The sequence below is a fragment of the Anastrepha ludens genome, chromosome 2 (assembly GCF_028408465.1).
Source record: "Anastrepha ludens isolate Willacy chromosome 2, idAnaLude1.1, whole genome shotgun sequence".
In the NCBI taxonomy this organism is placed as follows: Eukaryota; Metazoa; Arthropoda; class Insecta; order Diptera; family Tephritidae; genus Anastrepha; species Anastrepha ludens.
In genome coordinates, this window is record NC_071498.1 from 106,239,448 (window position 1) to 106,266,161 (window position 26,714).

At 35.3% G+C, this 26,714-nt stretch overlaps 1 protein-coding gene across 1 annotated transcript in view; it reads left to right on the forward strand.

The window, feature by feature from the left end:
• The first annotated feature begins 16,856 nt into the window (after positions 1 to 16,856).
• LOC128855040 (uncharacterized) overlaps positions 16,857 to 26,714 on the forward strand; it is a 48,834-nt gene continuing 38,976 nt past the window's right edge. Inside the window, exon 1 of the mRNA XM_054089623.1 lies at positions 16,857 to 17,309. Within this exon, the coding sequence (XP_053945598.1) occupies positions 17,032 to 17,309 (278 nt within the window). The 5' untranslated portion in view covers positions 16,857 to 17,031. The remainder of the gene's footprint in view (positions 17,310 to 26,714) is intronic.

Below are 26,714 nucleotides of genomic sequence, written 5' to 3' on the forward strand. Positions count from 1 at the left end.
CAAAATAATGCTCGCCGGTAAGAAATTAGGTCGTATTGAAATGCTAGAGTGGCGCTGCAATGATTGCGTTGTTCTTGATGGAAATTACGTTGATGAGTAAAGCTAATTTTGAACAAAAAAAATTTTTTTTCTTAGGTCCGGGACTTTTCAGTCCATGTGTTACTTCATATTTTTTTAATTGTAAAAAAGAATAAAGAATTATATTCTGTATTAAGAATTTGCAAATAATATAGAAAATATCGCTAAGCCGGGGTGAAGAAATGTTTAGAAACATCGAAATTGGAGGTCTTACCTCAACTCTCGGGATGTTTCTCCTTTCGACTATTAATTGTTTCGATTGATGGCAGTTGCTCTGGATTCGCAGTATTTACACTTTTGTGATAAAGTAAAAAAAATTGGTCCAATTACAGATCATCTCAAAAGGCAAAGAGTTTTTCTTGTGCGGAATTCGTGCGCAACTCGAAAAATAGGAGGAGAAAAGAGTGACTGAAAATGCTTTGAAACGTAATCACATTTTAATGTAGCGGCTTAAGCTTTGGCGAAAAACGGCAGATGAAAAGTGTTACGTTCAGTATAGAAAGTATGAAGCAATTCTTAAGTCACCTAATTGAGAATGGTTCGAAGCAGAATGTAAAAGAAACAAGAAAACTGCAGCTAACTTATGCTTGCTGAAATAACCTCACTCTTCTCTTTGGACAACTTCACTGGAATAGACGTTATTTTATTTCTTGATTTCACTCGTTCTTAACCTGGATATTAAATCCTAAAACATAAGATTTGCTATTCAATATTTACACATACATATTTCTTATATGAATTTTTTTTATTGAATTCATAATACCAAATAGAATAGCACTACAAGACGTCCTCGCATGTCTGATGTGCTATTACTTTTAAAATGGTTTACTGCTATATATTCCTTCTTATTACTGGCCTGCATTCGCTTTAATTAATTTTTATTATTACATTTACATTGTGTTATAATTTAATTTCCCGTTGAGAAAGTGTTCGAAGGCTTAAAAGTGGCTGTTATTGTACAAATAAGGCACTTTATCATTTTGCCGTTACTACTTGCTTGCAACTACCTTGTATCGATACATACATACAAATATACGATACATGAGAAGGTATGTGTTCGTAGATGGTTGCTCCACTCTTTCATGCCTTGCCCTGATCGAACTTATGGAAAAGGTTGTTTGACATTCGCAAATACGTCAGTCAGTCTTTGTTAAATTAATGTTGATGGCGATGTAAACAATGTTCACTTCATATGCTTACACCTGTGTATTTAATAAATAAAGGGTGGTTAAATTTCAAGGGCCGATATTCAATGTGAACCACACCTAAATGTCAAGTTTTTTTCTGCATTTCATTTGACATTTTGACGTGATAACGTCTTATAATTCGATTTAGCCGGCTGCACGCACAAAAAATGTGTCGTTACCTTGCTTATTAGTGTTACCTTGCTCATTTGTCGTTGCCTTGCTCATTGCCGTTACCTTGAATGAACTGCAAGCGAAAGCGCGGAACGAACAAAGTAAATGAACGGTAACGTTCGACATCTTGCTCTCTCCTACTTAAGTGAGCGTATATATGTATGTATATGCGCATATGTACATATATAATATAAATTCACGTATTTGTATTTGCATATGCCTTCTTATTGATTATTATTAATTTGATTTACTTGAAGAATTTAAAATTAAACCAAGTTTGTTAATAATACCTGTTGTTTTAATGTTATTATTATTAATTTTTTTACTATATATGAAGGAAAAAATGTATGGTAATATTTACCATATACCTTATAAGATATGTTGTATACTAATATATGTATATAAACATGCATATACATATACAATTTCGCTCAATTTTCAAAAAGAACAAATCTATATGTAAAGATGCATACAAATCATATGGGCATATCAAATATACGAATCTATTCCGTACGTAAGCAAATGTAAGCTAATGTGCTTGAACTGCAAACGAGAGCGCGGAACGAACGAAAAAGAGCACAATCGGCCCCCGCGTTCGGCAACGTTCGACATCTGGCTCTGTCCTACTTGAGTGAGCATATATAATATATGTATGTATATGCGCATATGTAGGTATATAAATTCACATACTTGTATTTGCTTATGCCTTCTTCCTGTGTGCATGGAAATGAACCATTTCTCTGTTGAGAATAGGACGATGATAGAAAAAGTAGGAAATGAAAGGGAGTGTTTCGAGTGTAAAGTGTCTTGAAAAAGGCAAATCGATGATGGTGCCTCTTAGTGTTGTTGACTTATTAACGTCTGATGCACAATCGAAATTGAAGATATCTTTCATGAATTTGATAAATGTTTCGTCTCTATATCCATACAAAATATCTATCAAACAAATAAAATTAAAATTTTGTTTTGAAAATTGCAACCATTCCATCAATATTTTCTTATGACGTTGTCACGTTAAACTATCGTCCGTAAACCGACTTTACAGACAACCTCTTTTTTTTCAATTTCAGATTAACTCAATTTGAATTATGGAAAGATACACAATCGAGCAACGCGTTAAAGTTATTCAGGCTTTTTATGAAAACGGGCGTTCAAATCAGAATGCATATCGCGCACTTCGTGAAGAAAATCATCTTCAGTGATGAGGCACATTTTCACCTCAGTGGATTCGTCAATAAGCAGAATTGCCACATTTGGGCTAATGATAATCCGAGAGTGAATGCCGAAAAACCAATGCACCCACAAAGAGTGACTGTTTGGTGCGGTTTATGGGCCGGCGGCATCATTGGGCCGTATGTTTTTCCAAAATGAGGCCGGTCAAGCAGTTACTGTGAATAGTGTTCGCTATCGTGAGGTGATAACGAACTTTTTATGGTCCGAATTGGAAGATATGGATATGGACGATATGTGGTTTCAACAGGACGGTGCCACTTGTCACACAGTTAACGAAACTATGGCTCTTTTGCGCGAAAAATTTGATGGCCGAATAATCTCACGTCGCGGCGATGTCAATTGGCCGCCAAGATGATGTGATTTGACACCGTTGGACTTCTTTCCTTGGGTTTATTTGAAAGAAAAGGTGTACGTCGATAAGTCAGCAACAATTTAAGAGCTAAAGGATGAGATAGTTTGGCACATTAACGGCATAGAACCTCAATTATGCCTCAGCGTTATCGAAAATTTGGACCATCAGATGGAGGTGTGCAGCCGAGGCTGCGGCGGCTATTTGGCCGATATTTTGTTCCATACGTAATTGAGCCATACCAGTCATAATAAAGAGAAATGACAATAACTTCTTAAAAAAATTGAATTTTATTCAAAATCAACACCGGCCCTTAAAACTGAACCACCCTTTTCAAATTGCTGCAGAACAATTAATATACGGAAATGCACCTAGAGCTGTGGACAGAGAAATTACGCACTTCGCCATAATAACATAAAATGAAGATTATTTTTACTGGATTATCTTGTAAAACAGTTATTTTTGCACAAACTTATTTTTTTATTTGAGTATTATTAAAAAAAAGTAACAATTCAATTAAACAAGTTGTATTTCAAATTGGTTAAAATTGTTTATTTAATTACTTACCTGATTAATATTTTGTTGAGTATCGATTAGTTTTTAAAAAGCGCGCACAGGTGTGGTTTACTGATGGGTCCAAAATGGTAGACGGCAGTGCTGGGGCAGGAGTTTTCGGAGCGCATTTCAAGAAGGCAAATGCAATGGGCAAAACGACTTCCATTTTTCAGGCGGAGGTCCGCGCCTTATAGTTAAATGCCAGGGAATGTCATCGTAGAGGCAGGTGACAGTCAAGCAGCTCAAAAGTCGCTAGATAGCTTCTCATTTCAACCTAGTTTGTTCTGGGAATGTTTTAAAATTTTCGAAACTCTAGCATCAAGAAACTCTGTAACTTCAATGTGGGACCTGAGAGGCACGAAGGGATTGAAATTGCGAAAAAGGGTGCAAACATTTCCTTCATTGGTTCTGCGGGTAAGGACCTTTTTACGTGAGCAGGAAAAACGAAACCTAATCGAGTACTGGAGAGCCCAGACGGACATGCGGCATCGAAATGACTTATTGATTCAGGAAGTATATAGGTAGAGGCAATCTTTAATCTCAGTAGGAAAGAATATAGCACTAAACCACTAACAGGAAATTGTAAACTCAATTACCACATGAAAAAATTGGTGTGATAGAAAATGATTCTTGTGAACTCTGTAAAGAGGCCCAAGAACCAACGGAACATGTTTTATGCGACTGCCCAGCAGTGGCACGATGCCGACTAAATTATCCGTTAAGCGGGCTATAGATCAAATCCTCCTGGTAGAAAATAAGCCTATAGCAGTCTTAGGATTTATTAATAGCCTAGAACTGTTTGTGTAGGTTACATGGCTGCAGAATATATGTATCTTTCTAGGTCACTCTGCACAAATAGCCATTTTATAACAAAATTTGTCTAAACTGCTTCACGCCTGTCAGGTAAACTTTCCATGAACTTTTGGCATCTCTTCAAAGGCATATAGTTGCACGCTTCCTGTACTTTTTGTCATAGTTCACTGAGATTTAAAAAATTTTTTTTGCCCAACGTTAGCCTTGATATCATTTCACAGATTTTCAATGGGGTTAAGCTCGAGACTTGGAGCTGGCTAATCCAGAAATTTAATTTTTCTTTATAAAATCAATTTTTCCCCACTTTTGTTGCATATTTGGGGTCAATGTCAGCCATAAATAATCAGTTTAGTGGCATGGACTCCATCGTATTTTCGAGATTATCAAGATAGACTAACTTATGCATAGCGCCATTTACTCTCACTATTGTTCCAACTTCATTACAGGAAAATAATCCCGAAACTTTCAAGTTACCCCTACCCGACTTTACGGTCCTTATTGTGTACTATGCAAAATAATACAGCAAATACCCGCTAAGCTTAAGTTGGTCAATACTCAAGTGTTTCAGAAACCAAATAGCAAATCCTTGAGATAAATATACTCATGTTCTTGAAAAAGGATCCTATAGCAGGTGCCAAAGGTGCAATGAGTCATGCAATGCTTGGTATCAATAACAGGAGTCATCGCTAAGTACCTTAGGCTAGTATAATATTATCAACCGCGCCTCGTACTTACCTTGCACGTAATAAGTTGCTTTACGCTTGGGCAATGTTGAGAAATATGCCAAACTCATTTTGAAAATGATTGCTCTGCTGGCCAAGTTGTGTGTTTATTGAAATATGTTTTCCCAGTTTTGAATTATCCCCCTACCGCATAATTTTATAAAATACTGATGAAAATGGATTACTAGTGGCTAATACTCAAACCAACAAAACCCACACAGTCCCGCAAACAATTAAGCCTTTGCGTTTATACTTCAGTAGTTCATTAATGAACCGCCTTTAGCAAAAACAATTAACTGCCTTGGAGTTGCGATTTCAGTATGTTCGTCTAGGCTACCTTGTAGGAGTGATGCAAAGTATATGATTTTGTACCGAATGTAGTCGCGCACAAGCCCACTCGACCACAGCGGTCACTGTCACAACCTTCAGCTTTGAATTTTGATGCAATAGTGTGAAGAAGGAAGAGGCAGCTACAGCAATTACATCTCAATTCATATATCAGATCAGTCCATAAGTTCGTGCGTTTTTTAAAGGTGGTTTTAAAATTAATGAAAAAGATGTTTAAAGTATTTATTAATCAATAAAATATTTTCCTTCATTATTTACAATGTCTTCCAAAACATGCCTCTTATACGCGTTCGAAGATTCCATTTTATTTTTTAACAACACGTGCTTCTATCCCCGATTAAAATCACTTGTTGAATGCACAATATATCAAAGAAAATATAAATAGTTCCGTTATATTTCGCGAATAATTTTTTGTATGCAAAAATTGTACAAAAGTGAAATTATGGGTAAAATACGCACGAACTTATGGACTGACCTGATAATAATAGGGGTATTTTCATTTTCTAGTGAAGTCCTAAGGCAGGCAAACTTAACTACAATCAATCCTCAGTGGATCGGAAATTCACTTTGCTATACAGAAAATGGGTTATGGCAGGTAGGCTAGATGGCAAGAGCACCACGTGTACACTCCAAGTACTGGACATTTGCAAAAAAATCATTCAATAGGGTCTTTCTCTGCTGGATCTCCACTATTTCTGGAACAGGGTTTGTACGGAAGTCTAAGGTTCTCCGCATGCTCCGACCACCCAATGACCGGTGACCACCGCTATAAGTTTGGAAATTGAAAATGGGTTATACTGAGCTAATGATTTTTTTTTTGTAATTTTGGTTTTAAAAACCAGTAGTTTGAGTTGAAAATATATGAGTTTTTCATCCCCTCCAAAATCTCTCTTCTAACAGCCAATCAATCACACAATTATATATATAATATATTATATAACATGTGCGCTATTACTCACCTCCAAAATGACACGAAATACATCAATTGTTGAAGGAATTTGCCCCTATATAGGTAAGACTTTATCAACTCCAGCCAATTGTTCCTCATGGTTATTTGATTTTGCTGAGGTAATATGGTACACATTACATACTTACTCGTCAATAGAATTTAAATATGTTTGTATGGTCATAAAATTACAAAATACTTACCTGAGATAGTTCGAGCTCCGTGCATTCCAGATCTGCACACCAATAACAATATTGGCATAGTCTTCAAATGTTGCTTGCTTGTTTTTTGTTGTTTTAAATGAAGACTGTAGAGCAGCTAAGTCAAATAGAAATAGAAAAGTTTCTTCATTCCGATGCGTAGTCTGAGTCTGCATTTCATCTTTCCAAACCCTGCTTTTATAAAGCAGTTTGCAATTGTTCCCGATCTTGCATTGACATTCCATACTCAAACTTAGAATGGCTTGCAGTAAGTCTATGTACATAACAGATTTTTTAGCTCCATTTCTGTTAATACTCGTACGCTCGTCAAAATCTACTTCCGGCTATGCTGTTTCATGTTGTGTAATATATAATTCACTGGCTGAAGTTTCGTTTCTTATTAATGGGAAAATAGAAAAGTTCAATACATTGCGATTAATCATTCACATCGGTAGCTTGTGCATAGTAGTTACACATTAAAGTAAAAAAAATGTAATTTTGTGAAAAGTTAATTCTTAGTACTTTCACATTCAAGTGAAATACAGGGTCTGGCACTCCAAATGTAACCAACTGCAGACCGCTCGTGCAGCTGATGCACGGGTATCAGCTGTCTGTTAGTCGGCTAGTTCAGAGTATTGTTTACAAGTGCTGAAGCATTTTGCCGAGAGTTAGTGCGAAAAAAGAAAATCAGTAATGGATTTCGAACCTAATAGTGTTATTGCATTGTATTTGGCTGGAAAATCACAACCAGCGATTTTTGTGAGCTCTAGCACCTTAAAGTAAATAGAGTTTTTGTTTATCGCACCATTACTCGTTACAATGATTCTGGTAGCAGCGCGAAACGTCATGGAGGTGGTCATCAAAAGACTGCAACGTCACGTGAAATGGTTCAAAAAGTGAAGAAACGACTTCTAAAAATGATCTCAAAATCAAGGCGCATGATCTCACACCAAAGTGGCAACAAGTCAGACTTGAGAGAGCGAGGGAGTTGCTCGCTTGGCCGAAAGCGGCCAGTTTACGAACATTGTGAGACGAGAAAAATTTTCAAATTGAGTAATTGAGCAATTCGTAAACTTTCAAAACGATAGGGTTTATTTGACCGACCGTTCTTACGAGAATTTGAGTCATCGATTGGCCACCAGGAGGCAGCACCCGCCACAGGTAATGGTTTGGGCCGCTGTAGCCGCAGATGGGCGCTCTTCAATCGTTTTCATCGAGCCTGGCGTCAAGGTAAATGCGAAATATTATCGGGAAAGTATTGTGGAGGTTGATTTGAAGCCGTGGGTAGACAAACATTTCGGTCGTAGACCATGGACGTTCCAATAGGACTCAGCACCGTTAAAATGAAGAATGGTTAAAAAATCATGTTCCACACTTCATTTCGTTCACACAATGGCTTTCGAATTCGTCAGACGCAAATCCGATGGACTATTCCATCTGGTCCATTTTGGAGAGCAAGGTGAGGACTAAAAAATGTGCCAGTATGGATGCGCTGAAAAAAGCGATTATACGAGAATGGGCCAAAATACCTCCAAGTCACATTCGGGCAGCTTGCGATTCGTTTCTCGATCATCTCAAGGTCATAGTCAAGGTAAAGGTTGGTCACATCAAGCAAAGGTAAATTGATTCTTAATTTGGTAGTATTTTCACATATTTTTTACTTTGAATTGAATAAAAGTAGTTTTCCAAACTAAATTGATGGCCTTTTTAATTGGTTACAATTCGAGTGCCGGATCCTGTAACTATAGATGAATTAATGATGAGATCATAGAATGTGTAAAATTACTTTTGCAATGTCAAACTTCGTTGCTTAAAAGAGTTGCGCTAGTCTTCTCAGTGGCATTTTTCTTGATGAAAACCATGCGTAGAACTGAAATGAAGCGAACAATTTATTTGGTGAGTTTTTCGATTTCATTTTATTCAAGAAGAACATGATCTCTCGTATGGAGTTTTTTTCTAATCTAGCTTTCTCTTTAAATTTCTATGTGTTCTATACCTCTTTTCTGAGGATATTGGTATTGTTATCCGTAAATTCAAATCTTCACTCCAAACTTATGTTGATAGATGAAACGCTTCAGCGCAAGTGCAGGATAGTTGGAGATATTCACAAAACGGCAAGATATTCGCCAAAAATCTTTATGCAAGGAACGTCATCATCAGCATCAACACAGTTCTTCGAGTTCCGATATTTTAGAGTACGGCAGCGTCGTACGCCAATCATATTTGACACTTATGAACTAAATAGTTGCTGTATACGAAAAAGTGATTCAAAATCAAACTTAGATGATTAATTTGACGCCACTTTGTACATACTCGAAATTTGTATATGAAAGATAAAGTCTAGCAAGTTTCAAAAACCCGTCGATATTTTGTAGCCATTGCACTTTGTTATACTAAAATTGAATGGGCTGTAGACCTACAAACATTCAAAACCAAAGAAAAATTCAAAAACTTAAAAAATTCTGGTTAAAAAGTTGAACATTTTGATAAGTCATTTTTTTAACGATGGCTTATACACCGAAGAGAACCAGTAGAATTCCTAGGATTGCATCAAGTTGCGCCCTTTCAAAAGCAAACATTTAGGGAAATAGGAAATGTTGCAACCAGCGAATCCACTGTTCGACGGGCGGTTCAAAAAGCGTAAAAAATTACAAAAAGTAATAAAGAAATAAAACTAAAAAGTTGAATAAATTTCGCAAAGATCGCCGCCTCGATTATGCAACTCCCCACAAAAAATAGTCCAACGGGCTTAAATCACAGCTCCGAGGCGGCCAATTGATATCGAAATTCAAAACCGGTAGCCAAAAGTTCGAGTGTAATTTTGGCAGTGTGACAAGTTGCACCGTCCTGTTGAAACCAAATGTCGTCCATGTCATCCTCTTCAATTTTTGGAAAGAAAAACTCGTTGAGCATGTCACGGTAACGCTCGCCATTTACTGTAACCGCGGAAGAAGACTCACCACTGTGGAAATAAGTTTTCAGTATTTCCCAATTTTATTCTAGCGTATAGCGTCCCATTTCGTAAATGTCAAACCTTTAAGTAAATTATGAACACATTTGATATGCCATTTGTGTTACCATTCTCAAAAAAATAGGTGGTTCAAAAAGCAAACGCTATATGGCCCACCCTGTATAAGAAAGCAGGAAAGATACTTGAGCCGATACCACAGCCGTGAAGGCGATGTTATGGTAATGGGGAGGAATATCGTACTATGGTGTGTTCATATTGAAAATTGTAGGCTACAAAATGACGGGAAACAGCTATAAGGCTGTGAGATTCGTAAAACATTTAGACCTATTAATTGGAACTTACAACAGGATAATGCATCTTTACATACTTCAAGTGTGGTCAAAACTTGAATTGCGTCCCAAACGGTTGAAACTTTAGCATAGCCTCCGTAATCCCCGAGATCTGAACATTATTGAAAATCTATAGGAATGGCCTGCTCATAAGGTTTATGGGAAAGGGCAATAATTTGAAGACAAAGCTGGTTTAATTTGAGTCATTGAAACGGTCTGGTGCGAAATTTCATTAGGCTATCTGGAGAACAAATCTTTTCATAAATTTATTTACGATATAATTTAAAAACAAGTTGGAAGCACAAAATATTAAGCTTTAAGTAATAAATGTAAACAAAGAAAATTCTATATTTGTTATTATTTTTTCTTATTTGGTTAGTGCCTCTATACAAGTTAATTGATAAATTAAGCACAGTATTAGAGCTGCTGAAACTTTACTTTATTTAGATGTTTTTTATGAGGAGCTTTTTCATGGCAGAAATACTCTCGGTTTACCATTGCCTGCCGACGCTATTAGAAAAAACTTTGTTTTTTCATTTTAGTGTTTCCCCGAGATTCGAATCGACGTTCTCTCTGGATTCCGAATGGTAGTCACCAACCCATTCGACTACGGCGGGCGCGCGAAATACCGAAATTTATTTTCGAGCAAAGTGCAGTCATCACTTTAATTATCAGAGCACTTTGGATTACTAGATCAAATACAGTTGCTTTAATAACCATTTTCTTCCTTAAAAATTATGACATTAATGATGACAACCAGACTGTATGGTTTTTAGCCCTTCGTTCCCCCTGGAACCAAAGGAAATAATAATAATATGGTTTTTAAAGTGAAAATTCTAGGCGAACTCTTCAAGGCCATTAAAACAGCTTATTTTGCGATTTTGTGTCTTTGATCATCAAAATGGCTTGCTTCTTTTTTTGTTTGCTCACATTCTCAAGGAAATTTGGACATTAATTACCATTTTTACTAAAACAAAATACCTGTAAATGTAGTTATTGCTCACGTGCAATATACATACCTTTAATAGATTCGTGTTGGAAAATGTTCAGTTCAAACATTTTTTATAAATTGAAATCGAGATCGAAACACAACAAAATTGCGTAAACCAATTTGTAATGGAGAGATTTTCAATTCATACGAACTCGTTTGACACGATACGTATTAGAGCGATAGGATAGGAAGACCTGCTGAGAATGTGAGGGTTAAATGGAAGTGATAAAAATAATGCACACTCGGTTGATAGCGCGTACGGTGTCGCTTTAATATCGTCCTAATATATCTCGTGTCTTATACAGGAGTACGGTTGTTTTTTACCTATGTTTTTGTTTTTCTAATTTTTTTTTTTTTCATAACGAATCATATTCAATTTAGAAGCACCCAATATACTTTATATAAAAGGGCCCTAGTAAGAAATTTTCGTAAATAAAAATGCATTTGTATCACCCTTTACAAAAACGTACAAGAGATTCAGTGTTATACGAGTAGCTTAAACGTGCTGCAAAGGCAAAAAATAAAATAAAATTGTATCCAAAAGGGTAGCCGGCTAGTAGTAGCAGTAGTACTTTATCAAAAGAAAAAAAAAATGCTTATTTCATAAAACGGTTCTCAATATACACAATTTAGCTTAGGAAGCAGTGTTGCGATTGTAATTCACCCTTCCAATGTGTCTTCACTTGAGCGCAGAAAGTCCTTTAATTCATACCTTTTGATTCCCGCTTGAATTCTTCTAGTTTGCCTTTGAGCTATTTTCGCTATGTGTTCCATTTTCTTCAATAGGTACTCAAACCTCCTTCTGACATTCAATCTAAGCTAATAAATACATCAAATGATAAAGAGTAGAAAAATAAGCAGGGTATCCTTTTTGATACCGTATAAGTATAGCTTAATTATATTACTTTAGGAGTTACTTCTCGAATAGGATATTGTTAGTTAGCTATTTTACTTTTAATTGCCTTTTTTTATTCCTTAATTTTTTCTCCCATTCAACAGTTCATTATTCGCGAAATTTTGTAATATTTCCTTAAGTAAGTGACTGGAATCTACCTAAAATTAAACAAATCCATTCTGAGCAAACCCAATCGTATCATTTTTTCCATTTGCTTCATGAAAAGGAAGGCAATTCAAAAGTTTTTTTTAGAACTTTTTGCATCACAATGACAAATCTTTCTAGCTTTTGCTTCTCTGATGACTGTCAGTCATTTACAGCGCAGCGCCTCGTTGCTTTCAATTATGTTCCGTTACAGTCTTGCATACATACGTAGTCATTCGTACAGCGCTTACGAAGGACAGTAATTCAATACCATACAACGATGAAGCAAAATAAAAAAAAAATGCTTTAAGAATGGGAAATTTTTTTTGAAAAATAACAAATTGGCGGACTTTTGAAAATATCTTTTTTACCAAAAAACCTCGTTTCAAGTGAAAGTCATGCTACTCGTTTTCTTTGATTATCAAGGTGTTGTGCACTCGGAATTCGTTCCAAATGGTTCTACAGTAAATAAAGCTATTTGACATTTGAGAGAGAATGTGCGTAGGAAACGGCCCAATTTCTGGAAAAAAAACTCATGAATCTTGCACCGTGATAACGCACCGTCTCACAAGGCTCATATTGTGAACAATTTTCTGACCAAAAACTTGACAAATCATCGAACAACCACCGTATTCACCGGATTTAGACCCCTGTGACTTTTTCCTTTTTTCCGAAACTTAAAATGCCAATCCACGGACGCCGCTTTGATAGAGGCCATTAGGAGAATTCGCTGAAGAAGTGGCTTTGATGACTGGACTAATCGTTGGCAAATGTGTATTGCTTCGAATGGAGCCTATTTTAAAGGCGACAAAATAAATTTTGACGATGAAACAATTCTTTTGCGTTTTACTGAATAATTCCCGGTACTTTTTTGATAGAATGTATTATTATTACAATATAATTTTAATTTTTGAAGTGAAACTTCTTAGGAGTCGATGGACGAGCGAGAATGTAGAGTAAAATTTCAAGGCCATGCAATGTTTTGGACATTTTCGTTCCGCGAGAGAGCAAAAAGATATAACGTAGAGGAAAAGGAGAGAGAGAGCCATACCTTATATATATCTTAAATACACTTTAGGCTAATTTCTAGTGAGAAATAACACAGCCTACTGGTTGGCGCTTGTTTGTTGGTGCAAACTTGTAGGAAATATATTTTTGATGCCTACTTTTTGGCGTTATATTTCCTTGGTGGCTACTTTTTGGCGCTTATTTCCGTTTCCTGGCTAGTGCTTGTGCGTACTATGATGTGCTATCCATTCCGGCGGCGGATTTATGGCAATAAATACGGCTGTAATTTGTGACGTTGCTGCGGTCCTGGAATCACTGCGCTTGTGCGGGTGATAAACGCTTGGAGTAGTGCGCGTTGTTGCCATGGTTTGTGCCCGACGTTTACCTACACCGGTCGACCCTTCTCCGTTTTTTGTCAATTTTGTGTATTTGTATGCTCTGCAAATGTTGTGCATTTTTTAGAAATATATTCTTTCTCTCTCTCTCATTCTCTATTGGGTCTCTCCCTCTTTCTTCGTCTGCCTTGAAAGTTTCAGTTCTATTATGTGCACTACGCTATACGCACTTTTTTTTTCAAACACATTTTTTTTTTATTATTTGAAATAAACTTGTAAATATAATTTTTCATAAAATTTTAGTTTTTTAATATACTTTATCGTAATGAAAATGTATAAGAATGTTAGAAGCCTCCGAATATATAATATTTGACTCTAAAAAAATCCATACAAAACTAGAATTTCGACGTAAATGACCAATTTTTCGAATCAATATCTACTGATTGCCCCTCTGCAGTTCAACTAGGGATCATGTCAAATATGTGACAAGAATTTTGTTTGATCCTGAGGATTTACTTTGACTTTTGCTTTAGTCAAATGGACGAACCACTGTGCGATGTAAATACTGTTCAAGCTAATTGTTGATAATGATGGCATAATTACAGACGTATTATACGGGCAAAACCATCAAAGTACTGCGGATGATGCAAATTGTGCGTATTTGTTCTCCTTTGTGAACAAAAACCTTTAAAGAGGGAGCATTAAAGATTTATGGTTCACTTTGCCAGTGTTTTGACTATAAGCTGAAAAGGGAAAGAGAACAGAAAATTTGCGAGAGCAAATGTGCACTTGTTGGTCACTTGCAGGTAAGTAATTAATAGTGACGCAGAAAAAAGCTGATTAAGTTTCAGAGAAGTTAGGGCCATTAAATGTTCCGTTTTGTTGGTTCAATAGGATTTTGGAAATGGTTTGCTTAACAGTATTTAAAAATACATTTTCATTTGTTGTTACTTTAGGCTTTGCCATGTGAAAGCGCTTTTTCTTGTAACTTAATTTTGAAATTTAACGGGTGATTGAATAATTTGCGCTAGTTACTTGAAATTTTTGAATCCATCGTTTTCACGCCCAGAAAATCCACGCAGTGCAAAACGGTTTTCCTTTTATAAAATTGCTTCTCGGTTCATGTCTCTGCCTACGATTTTGTGGGTAAATAATAGGAAAATAATATATTGGGGTAAACGTATTGTGGAACGACATAGAAGGAGTTCGACTAGCTGTATTTGAGAAAACTTTGATTAAGACATTTATTGCCAACGGAAACTTTTAGTTTAAAAATTTGGCATTTTTTTAATATTTATTGTGTTTAGGTATCATTTATCATATCGAGAAAGTAGTATTAATGGAACTACGGGACTACTTTTTTTCAATTTTGCCAACTGGATGAAGAGACTCAAATTCACATATTCTAGGAATGGGCAGCTCGCGTAAGACGTAGTATCGCATGTAAGACGTAGTATCGCATTTAGAGACGCACCACTCTAAATTTCAAATTAATCATTTAGGAAGCTCCAATTATAGGCTTGCTGACAAACGCAATTAACTACATTAGAGGGCACTTTCGACCAAAATGTTACAGCTTTAACTTGGAAAAAAGTCCACTCATCTGGATTAGTACTGTTTTCGACAAAGTTGGACTGGAAGATACCCTATATAATAATTATTAAGGGGTTATATACAGTTAGAAGGTCGTAAAAAAGGCAAATTTTCCATAATTATTCTGACAAATCTTCTAAATTTATTAATCTAACATATTATTGTATCTTTTAACTGTATTTTAAGACTTAGTATTAGTAAAAAGATTTATTTGGGAAGGAGCTACAGTTGACCGGGACCTCCTCTCAAAAAAAAGACTTTTTTCGGTGACCACTTTATCAAAAATCGATTTTAGACCAAAATTTCGGCCTTAAATTGTGTATAAAAAAAAAAAATATTTACCGGTGAGAAAAATCTTCGATTAATTACTAAAAAAATATTTAAGAAGCTCGTGTTAAAATTAGAGACTAATCGGTTTACCCGTGTTCGAGTAATGTTGGTCACCGACTTTGAAGACACTATTTTGAGAACAACGCGTTTAAATTTTGAAAAGCACTTTCAAGCACTCTGAAACGCCTTTTCAAATTTGCGTGTACCTTCGAAAATATTCACCGGAACGATATTAAATTTTCTGTGTGTATTCTTAAATATATGTAGTAGTTTCTATTATTTGCAATAGTTAGTTTCTTAGGCAAAAATCAAGGGCTAAAGAAAAAAATTACCTTTTACCTTCCCAAAATCTTATTATAGTATTAGGTGAAGTAAAAGGTTGTGTTTATCGGTTTGTGTTTGGGAAAACTGTTAAGTATTACTTCGTTCCAAAATGAGGGTAAGAAAAAAAATCAAACTTATTCCACTGCTTAGCTCTTGAATATTGATCAAAAAACTGTTTGGAACCAATATTTTATCTATTACATTGGAGACTTTCTCTTTGGATATTACTCATACGCCATGTATGACCGAAGATTAATTCCATTTGCTACAAAAATATCTCTTCGAATGTTTTGTTTTTTTTTTAATTATGGCACATTATATACTAATTGCGTACGGTATTTGAGGACAACTTGTGAGTAAAACTAATTAGCTTTAGCTTGAAAAAAATTTAATGAAACTTCATGAATTTTTTTTCCAATATTAACTTATTATATATCGATAAAATCATTCAATAAAATTGCCATTAACTGCAGTAACCTGCTCGCACCTGGTATGAAAACTATTGTATGCCCACATAAAATGCTCCTTATTTTTATTTATCATAACGGTATTAATTTCAGCTTTCAGCGAAGAAAGGGGTTATGAGCGGATTCTAAAAACAAAATTTCATTCCTACAATATCTCTTAAAAAAACACCCGATACATAGATTATTTGCCTGTAATGTATAATTGGCACGTACATCTTTCGACAGGTGCTACCTGGTACCAGTCTAACTCCAATCCACTCAACTACAAACAATTTACTCCCTAAGGGCAGCTGGCGCCAGAAAAAACATTTTCTATTATTTGAAGTTTCTCGCCCTCCCCACGGGCATTGAATTCATATCAATCGAATGGTCTCTTCATTCTATATTGTAAAGCATGCTGCTTATTTATTAATGTAGTTGCAATCGATGTGTATTTACTTAAAAAAAAAAACCTTCCATTTAGATTGTTTGCTTAATTGTTTGATGTCAAATACTTTCGCTATCGGACTTTGATAAGAAAAGCGCGGCAGAAGAAGTAATTCTTGTCTTACATTGCCTTATAAAAACTTTCTATCTATCCGTTTTGGTTAAAGCTTTATTGAATTTGTAGCTAAGTGATGGGTAATACAATGGCATCGTGATGCGCCTGTTGCATATAAAGTCGACAGGTAAGAGGATAACGTAACAGAGACACGTGCGTACAGTTTTCCTGCGCTTGCGTAAAAACACAACCGGCTTGGCGAGCTTTTCGTACAAAACAACTGTTCGTGATATCGTAAATGTAAGCGAGCTGTTAACTCTGTTTCGTATAAAAGGCAAAACATTGTTGATAAATTGACAGTTACGGTTTGAAAGCGCGACATTTTGTGGCATCAGCGGGAAATGTGGAAAGTGAAGACAAGTGCCAAAAGTGAAGTTGTGTAACAAGTGAAACAAGAAATAATTAAAACGCCTAATTTTGATCCAAAGGCAATTAAATGAACTAATAATTAACTAACGCTAAAAAAATAAATTCGCACGTTTGAAGCCCAGTTCCAACGCCATGTTCGCTAAAATGCCTCTACGCTTTAGTTTTAACATTTTTGACCTAGCCCTATTGTTGGTTCTTTTAATTTCCTCGGTGAATTCGCAAGTTGACACAGAATCGCGTTTGGCGGCAACCAACGCAAACAATGACTCCACAGCCGGTACTGACAGCAAATGTGGTGATACTCAACGCATGGTCGACGAGTGTTTTAAGGATTTGCCCCCACATCTAATGGAATTTCTGCAAACCACAAAGATTGCCATAAATGAGCGCGACATCGCATCCAAGTGCACGTAAGTGAAAGTGATAATATTTGTGCTACCAAAGTTGTATGAACTCACATGTGCGTGTGCACATATTTGCTTCGTAATATTTGTTTATTTTTGCGCGGCGCCACTTTTGCACGCATCTGTGGCTTTGCGGCAAATGAAGCGTTTAGCATTCTCTGCCACCACATATGAGTCTCCTTGTTGGCTCGTGGGTCATGACTAGGGCTGTCAGATATATCTGTTGGCAAATCGAAAAAAATGTGAAGTAGCGTAAAATTCCGCAATAATTAAGTGAAAAAAATTGAAATTTGGGGTGAAGTGTTTTTAATTCCACGAATGTGAAATAGTAAGGCGTGGTACAAAGGAACCCACTATTTTTGCATGATATTGAAGGTATTTTTAATATATTAACAATGGCCTGGAAATAAAGATTTACACCGGTTCGCGCGACAATTTCATGTAATTTTGGGTGTAATTCCATTATGCCTTTTTCATAGAAATGTTCGTTTCCATTGGCGAACACTGAAAAAAGTCGATTTTCACAAGCTCCTTTTGAAGCGAATTTTTCACCACCCAAATCACTCGTCATGGAAAAGACAGTTGGTTCGTGAGTGCATTAATAAAAATCTCCTTACCAAGCGTTCGTGGTTTCTGGCGAGTCACTATCGATGTTTGCGATCTGACATTTACCTCATGGAACAGAATTCTATCGATTTACAATTGCTGACAGTAGAGTCTAAATTAAGAGTACAGGACTAGTATGAGAGGAGCAAGAACTTGAGAATTTATTCAAGTTCTTGCAGCAGAACCTTCCCCATCGTCAGTCCTGGCTTGAACAGCATTTGCACTGGGGTATAGTGAATCGACCATGTCGGTTTTCGAGTTATCTAATTCGACGATTTACCACATTTTAACGACATTTCCTTTCAACTGACTCTCCAGATCGTGGCTCATTTTTGCTATGAAAATTACCGGAATGCAATTACTGAAACTAAAATTTCGGGTAAAGTTCGGTAGTGAGTAGCAAAAAAATTGCTTTCAATATATGGAAGTTAGGTTAGGCTAGGCTGTAGCGTTTGTCCACTATGGGACACACTTATGCTCATAGTCCATTGTGATGCCGAATAGGGAATTTGTCCTTATAAGCTACAGTACACATTTGACCGTTCTGACTTAATTCTGGCGCTTAAGTTGAATTTTAAGTTTTGCTGTATTAAGAGTCTTAACGTGGAATTTTCTTTTTTTCTTTTTTTTTCATTGTTGACTTCCTCTTCAGTCTGTTGAAGTAGATGGAATTGAGAGTTATATCTGTGATTAAAGGGTTTATGTGTGATTGAAGTCTTTTATTATGAGATGTGGCAAGCTTTTTATTTCTTCAGCTATTGTGAGAAATTTGAAATCACGATGTACTTGGGCATTTGTGATGTAATAGGGTGCGTTTATAATAATTCTTACGGTTTTTGAATGGAACCTTTTGAGTATTTTAATGTTAGAGTTAGCTGCAGTGCCTCAGAGTTGTATACCAAAGGTCCATATAGTTTTGATATAACTGAGTAGAGTAAGAATTTACTTTTGAGAGAAACATGAAAATCTCGGTTAATCAACCAGTATAGATTTCGGAGTTTACTTCTAAGTGTTTTGCGTTTGGTGAACATAGGCGTTTTCCATCTATGGTAAGTTTGCTGTTAAGGTGCATGCCAAGATATTTTGTAACATTATTTTGGGGAATGATTACATTATTGAGCAAAAGGGTATTCGGGCCCCGGGGGAAACTTGAGATGCGGGCCCCTTCAAATTTTTTTTTATTTATCAAACTGCGTATTATGTTATAGTGATATAACATTTAAACATTGAAAAACTCATTGATAAAATTTTTGATAGAATTAATTATGGAATATTGATTAAAATGAATTTTAGAAAACTCTTCAGCAGATCTGAAATAAAAAACGCAGCTGAAAAAAGTTAAAATTTTTTATTCATTTTGTGAGCCTTACAAATATTTGAAAATTACTGCCACGATGCTTAGAATTTTGCTTTTCTTGCTTTAGCTGAGGCAAAAGCTCTTATAATATCATCGAAGTCGAGTTTCCTTGCTAACTCAGATTCCAAATACAAAGTTGCCAATCCTGTTACTCGAGTCTGAGCTTTAAAGAATAACTACGTTTCAAAATTGGTCTTCATTTAAAATACAAATATCTAAATTTAATCTAATCATCACTATAATTATTAATTACCTTATAAATCAGTAGCATAAAATGTTCCATTTTAATAAGAGCTCAATAGTATACACTTTTGTATCACCATATTATTTTTATTCTTCGTAATCGTGATCATAACATTCGATATGGTGACACCAAAAAAAGTCTGTGACGGAACTCTGGTAGAAGTATTATTTACTACAATATATTTTTTCAAGCAGGAAATTTCTTGGAATTACCCTCGAGTCCGGGCCCCTCTGAAAACTCCGGGCCCGGGGGAAAAAGGTCTTCAATTATGGACATCATTATTTTGAGAAAAAGGGACCAATTAGTATGATAGCATTATATATATACATGAGAAAAGATATTCTTTTATCTGTCAGTTGTTTAAATAGCTTGCCAGTGATGAGATCATATTCGGAAGCTTTCTTTGTTTGGAGTCTTTTTATTGATGCTTTTACTTCGTTTTTCGAAAAAAATTTATGGGCGGGGCCATCTGGAGAATGAGTTCCAAGGTGTCTTTAACTTTTCGGGCAGTGCTTAGCAAGGGTTCGGCTTCATGTGGTATAAAGACTTGGGATAAGTAACGAGGAATTTTATGGCAAATATTTTTGTGGTACATTTTAAGTCGCTATATCCCTTGGTTGTCAGTATTTTTGGCGCAATACTGCAAAAAAGACCAAAAATAGCCATCTATTGAGGAGTTAATGGCTTAAAATATTCAACTAAATTATTATTATTTTTTGCGTAAAATCGCTGAGCACATCAAATATCTAAAATGTAAGGATAACTTGGCTTTTTATGCTTATTTGCACTTTGATCCACCTAAAAAAATTAAGGCATAAAATTTCAAATTATTTATACCCGCATATTTTTGGTATTCCCTCTACCAGAATTTATTCTAAAACCTTGTTATTTTGGAAAAGAATATAGTAATAAATAAAAATATCGCACATTTGCTATACCTACAAAGAATATCATAAGACCGGCTGCAAAGGAAAAAAAATTGTCCAGAATTAACGTAATTTTTGAGCTCTTCAAACTGGCACTTTGTTATACCAAAATTAAAGGGCTATAAACTGCGTACTGGAAATCTGTCAGAAAACTCCAATTATTTCTTTATTTTTCTAATTTTGCAAAAATTTGAAGGTTTGGCTTTAAGGATTTTTTTGTGAAAATCAAGAAATTTTCATTAAAAAAATATTAGAATTAAATGAGAAATTAGTCGGTAAAAATTGTCAATAAGTCGCTGGGCTATAGTTATAAAACTTACTGCGTACGTATGTATGTATATAACTATGTATTCTACTGCGTAATTCTTTTGCGTAATATGAAAAAAAATTGCCATTTCCATTTGGAAGTCTTAACCTTAATATGGGAAATAATCAACCTAGTATTTTTTTAAACATTAAAGTGCATGAAAACAATTTCTAAAAATCTAACTGCGCACTTATTTGACTTAAGGTTTTCCAAGAGTCGGACTTATTTTTTGTGATTGCCAATGGCTTTTATCAGCCTTGCAACATGCAGTAACAGACTGCAAAGCGGCAGCATCGAGCCTATCTTAGCTATTCCAATGAAATAAATGCGTTTTGCAACAAAGGCTAATCAGCAAGAACGACTGATTACAAAATTGCAACATCCGTGAGAGTATTTCCAAGGTTGACTTTGATTATAAATAAATGATTGATTACAAGGTTTTGCCATCCGAAGCAAAATTGTAAAAGGAAATTTCGCTATTACGTCATAGTACGACAGTTAAGACGCAACTCTGTCATTGTCCGTGTAGCATGTCACTATATTTCAAAGGGTTTAGGTGTTGCTCATCGTTCATGAATGCTATTCATAAAGATTAGGGATATTAGTGGCAGCCAGATAACTTAAAACAAAATGGTTTAACGAGGATTAGCAGATAAACTACTTCTTCTTCTTTATTTGCCAATTCGATTCCGAATATAGGCGATCATACAATTTATACAATATATATTACAATTAAATATCGAATCACAAAAATATTTTACGTTTAATATAAATTTGTTATAATTTCATGATAAAGGTCTCGATTTCTCGCTGTCTCCAATAAAGTTCCGACATTGCCGATTCCAGTCCAATGTCTTATATAATTCTCAGCCAGGATAGTTGTTTTCTGTCTATACCTCGTTTGCCTTCTGTTTTTCCTCGCAGGATTAGTTTCTTCTATATATGCACATTCCAAATGCTTCTATTTTATTCATTTCAGTGGTTTTATTGGTCCAAATCTCTATAGCATACAGAAGTACAGACAGCACGTAACATTTAACGAATCGAGTTCTTAATTTAATATTGAAGTCATGATTATTAAGAACCTTTTTGTACTTATGGAATGCAGCCCTAGAAATTTCAATTCGAGCTTTTATTTCTTTTGAAGAATTCCAATTTTCGTTAATGCAGCAGCCTAAGTATTTGAAATTTTTTACTCTTTCTATGAGCATGTCATTAATTGTTAAGCTTGTGTCAACATAGGTGGTTTTTCTGCTGAAAATCATATATTTAGTTTTATTAATTTTGATAAACTGCTACTGTGGCTTAATAAAGGATAGGTAACGGTCTAAGTGAGCTGGTTTGGATAATGACTACTACTTCTAGCTACCTACTGACCTACCATCTTTTCAATTGTCTGTGATTATCAAGCGCGAGATTACAAGCTTCCGGGAAACCGTTCCTCAAACACATTGAAGAGATTTCACTATTAGAGTAAAATCTCTGTTTTTCTTTCTAGACACATCAAAAGGGCTATAGGAAGTAGCACTCTTGAAAGCCCAACCACCAAAACAGCAGAGGATTTTAGTATTAGAACGGAGCCAGACTTTAATTAATTGTCTCGCAGTTCAGGAACACAGTCACTCAACACTAATTTTAAAGAGAAAAATTTAATTTTGCTAGTCATGTAAATTTTATTATTACCAAATCTTACGCCAAGCTTGCTTTTGTTAAGCGTCATAGCTCCCATTTCGCTGACCCTTCTACGCTCAAGCTTTAGAATACGACATTCGTACGTTCTCAACCTGAGTACGAATACTTCGTTTGGTCTTCTATTATACAGTGGTCACACAATTTATTCGTACACTCACAGTTTATTTGTAAAAAAATAACATATTTATTCAATATTTAAGGAACAAAAAACCTTTAGCGGCCACCTCTGGGCTGCTTCCAAACGTTGTTGCATACTTTTTACCAATACCTTGGTTTCATTAGCTGCAATTTTTCCCCACTCAACACTTAAAGCTGTCTTTAATGATGCCTTTGATGTTATTTGGTGTTTTCTCATTCTCCTTTCTAAGAGCTCCCCGAGATCCGGTGATTGAGGTGAATATTTACGCTGCTTACAGTGGGAAATAAGCCATTCTTACACGAGATACGATGAGTGTTTTGGGTCATTATCTTGTTGGAACAAGAACCCTCTAGCATTCAGTCCAAGTTTAACGGCACTATCATACAAATTATTCTTCAAAATGTTTAAATACAGATGTTTGTTCATTTTATCATCAATGAAAACCATTCTTTCAACTCCAGATGCAACTATCCACCGCCAAACCACTGCATTTCGTCCTTCATGCTTAACGATAGTAATACGATTTTTTCATTCTGTTCTGTATTTTCTTTTCGCCAAACTTTTAGAGGACCATCTGACTCGAAAACATTAAATTTCGACTCACCACTGAATATGACGTTTTTCCAAGAAGAATCTGGCTCATTTGTGTAGCATTTGGCGAACTCCAATCTCTTGTTAATATCTGAAATGTAGGGCTTGCGGCGTGCCACTCTGATATGTTAACCCCTATTTTGCAGACAATTACGGACTGTTTATGGGCTTACTTTTTTATGCAAAGACTCTAGAATATTTCGGCGTAGTATCGTGGAGGTTATTTTGGGATTTTGCGTGACTGATGCTACTATGTTGCGTTCCGCACGTGAAGTCAATATTTTTCGCCTTCCGGCTTGGTGGTGCCTCCAATATTAACGTAATTAGCAATAACACTTTGCACCATATAATGTGATTTGCCAATTTTTTATCGATTTCTCTGTGTATAACAATTTTACGCATTTGTAATGGTAAATTCGCACTTCGTCCCATTTTGTCACTATCATATCCACTTAGCCTATAAGAATCTATTATATTCGTTGGCTTAATAAATAATTAAATAGAATAACAAAAACGAGTTCCATCGACAGTAAATATTGCACTAAGTCATTTTCAAATGTTCCAGTTAAAGTTGGAACTCGACAAAGCTTAGTTGACAGTAGTTATATTCTAGTTTTTTCGCTCTACTAAATGGGACACTAAATGTTTTAGATACCAATATAATATCCACCTCATTGGATATAACTGCTAACTTAGCATTTTTCACATCTTATGCTCTTTATTCAACATTTCTTAGACATTTTAGCACACTTAACTACACAGCCGAGCTTGCTCTATATTTTATTGAAATGATTAAAAATAATCGAAAATAATTAAAAAAATGTTTACTTAGTATAAATGCTTCTTACATATCTACATCACAGATAAAAACTCACTTATTTCTTAAAAATTGTTGAGTTGAGTTTCATAGACTTGTTTGTATGGTAACGGGAATTTTCCACGTAGGACAAACAAAGCAACTAAACGCCCACACCCTTTTCTTATTATCAACAAATTGCATGACTCGTGAAAAATAAATCAAAATATGTTTTCTTAATATTCCGAAAACGCCAGGCTGTCTAGCTTTGTTCCGTTCAATATTGAAAAGCAGCAGAACCACAATTCCCGCAGTTACTTTACCAAAGAAAATTCAAGTAAAAAGGAATACTAAAACTAATAATAGTCGCTTTTAATTCGCCACCTCTTTGCCTTCATAAGGTCGGCTCTGCTTGCTTGGCAAAACATTTTTACGTGGAAGCAAAAAAACGAAATGAAGTGAGTAGAAGCAACCTTTTATGAATTTTGTTTATGACTGCTTAGCCAGACTTTTTATATCAGTGCCATGGTGGGATTATACATGTGAAATAATAATAGTAATAGGAGAAATTTGGCACTGCCTTATTGGAGGTGTGTGCGTATTCGATTTTCGCGAAGAGGCAAAGGACAGAAATGTTAAAAAATTTACCATTTCTGACTATTAAAGGGACAATTATTTGAGTTTGTTATATCCACATATTTTGTTAAAAACTACCTTGGGTGATATTCCGAAAAAAGGAAAATAATTAAGCCAATTTACATGGCTATGACTATTTTTAGGCAAATGCAACTATGTTAGTTCACTTTATGGCTGTAGAATAAAAATTTTTCTGAGGTAGTGACAGTATTTTTTCACCTTTAAACACTTGAAGTATTTCTTCCAATAAATAGAAAACACAAGATCAAATTAAAAATGCTGCTCGCATACTCTAGAAGACTGGGTAAGTGGTACACCATTGGCACATGAAACAAGCCTATGCCTCCATTACGTTTTGCAGCAAATTGCACAGCTTCACTTAGACAAGTAAAATTTTTTATTCACAGGTGAATGACATTTCACAGGTTTCATTTTTTTTTTCAAGACACAAAAATTCAAACACAGAATGAAAGAAAAAAACTGAATAATATTTTGAACATAATAGCAAAATTGCCCCCAAACAAAGGTACATGCCTACAAAGAAGCAACACATGAAGCATACAAATAATAACTTGCAGGTTCTGTAAGAAGTAAGATGAAACCGTCAATCATGTGTTAGCATCGTTCACAGCACTGATGCATAAGCGGGTCAAACACTTGGGGAAACATATTTTATAAGTAGAAGATTTAAAAGTTAATAAAATATGGTGGGACAAATACTAAAAGTAAATGCGAAAGTTGGGCTCAGAGAAGTATTCTGAATCCATGAAGGGGGCACTCTAGATCCTTCAGGTCGCAGTGCTAACTCTCATCAAAATAACTAAAACAATAAAGCCATTATTACTATTATTAGGCTAATGCGACCAAAAAATAAATACTGTGCAAAGCTTGCTAGAGCACTTTATATTTTAAGGACTTTTAAACATTTTTGCACATTCACAAAGAATGCCTTCTGAAGTTTCATTGTCCATTTCCTAGAATCAATAGATGATGGTCTAATTTTTTTAAAGTGATGTCTCAGGCTACAGTGGCTTGAAAAGTAACTAGTGAAAAGTCTTAAGTCTACTCAGCTGAGCGAAAGTAGCTTATCAGAAATTTCTCTGTCTGGCGTTAGAAATTTTTTGGCTTGTCGCTGACCGATAGAGTTTCATCAGTGTTCAACAAATTACTCCTTCTGCCATTTTCTGAAAAATTCGTTAGTGTGGCGTTTTGTAAATCCACAGAAGGACGCTGCATAATCAGCAATTTCATTTCCCTCATACCCCTCAGGTTCAGGAACCCAACCTAATAATACTGTGTTGAAGTTCACTAACGTGTTAAGAAGATTTAGGCAGGCATTTTGAGGTGATTATTGTTGATAGAGAGACATTCAAAGCCGCCTGACTATCTGAACGTATCTATGTAACATAAATGTGAGTTCTCTTTATTTTCCTACGGAGACATTCCCTCACACACATCTCCATGGCAAGTATCTCTGCCCGGAAGATTTGTTGGTTAAAAAGGCATTGGATAATAAAGGCTGAAAGGCATGGCAAAAACATACAAGCTGCCTTATTACTTCACCATTATTATTTCGCCGGGGGCAAGTGCAGGGTATGCATAACTAGTAGTAGCAGCTATTTTGCTTTAGTAATGTGTTTTGTTTATGCTTATAGGCACTAACAAAATCTATAAACAAAAATTGGCAATGTAGAGACCAAATAAGTACGAAAAAGTCAAATCAGCTGCTCTATGCTACTCTGATACCAGTTGAATGTGCCTTAGGCTAGCGCTTCTTACTATAAATGAGGATAATGCTCTATTTTTTTTGTGAATAGTCCATAAAAACAATAGTAAATACTTAAAAAAACTATGACTTTTTAATATTTGTCAACTTTTTCATTAATTTTATTTTTGCTTGCACTCAGTTTCTCTAAAATTTCCCCAGAAAATACAAACCGCAAAAAAATAAAATTTTTATTGAGGAAGGTTATCTTTTTCAGGCAATTGCTTTCGAATTTTTGTTTAGCCAGTCGGTTAGATTAGGGATTAAGAGTTATAAAATTAAATCATACTCAAAAAAATGTTTGTTCGGTTCTTGATATTTATACAACTGAGGTTTTAAAATTCCTCAAGGG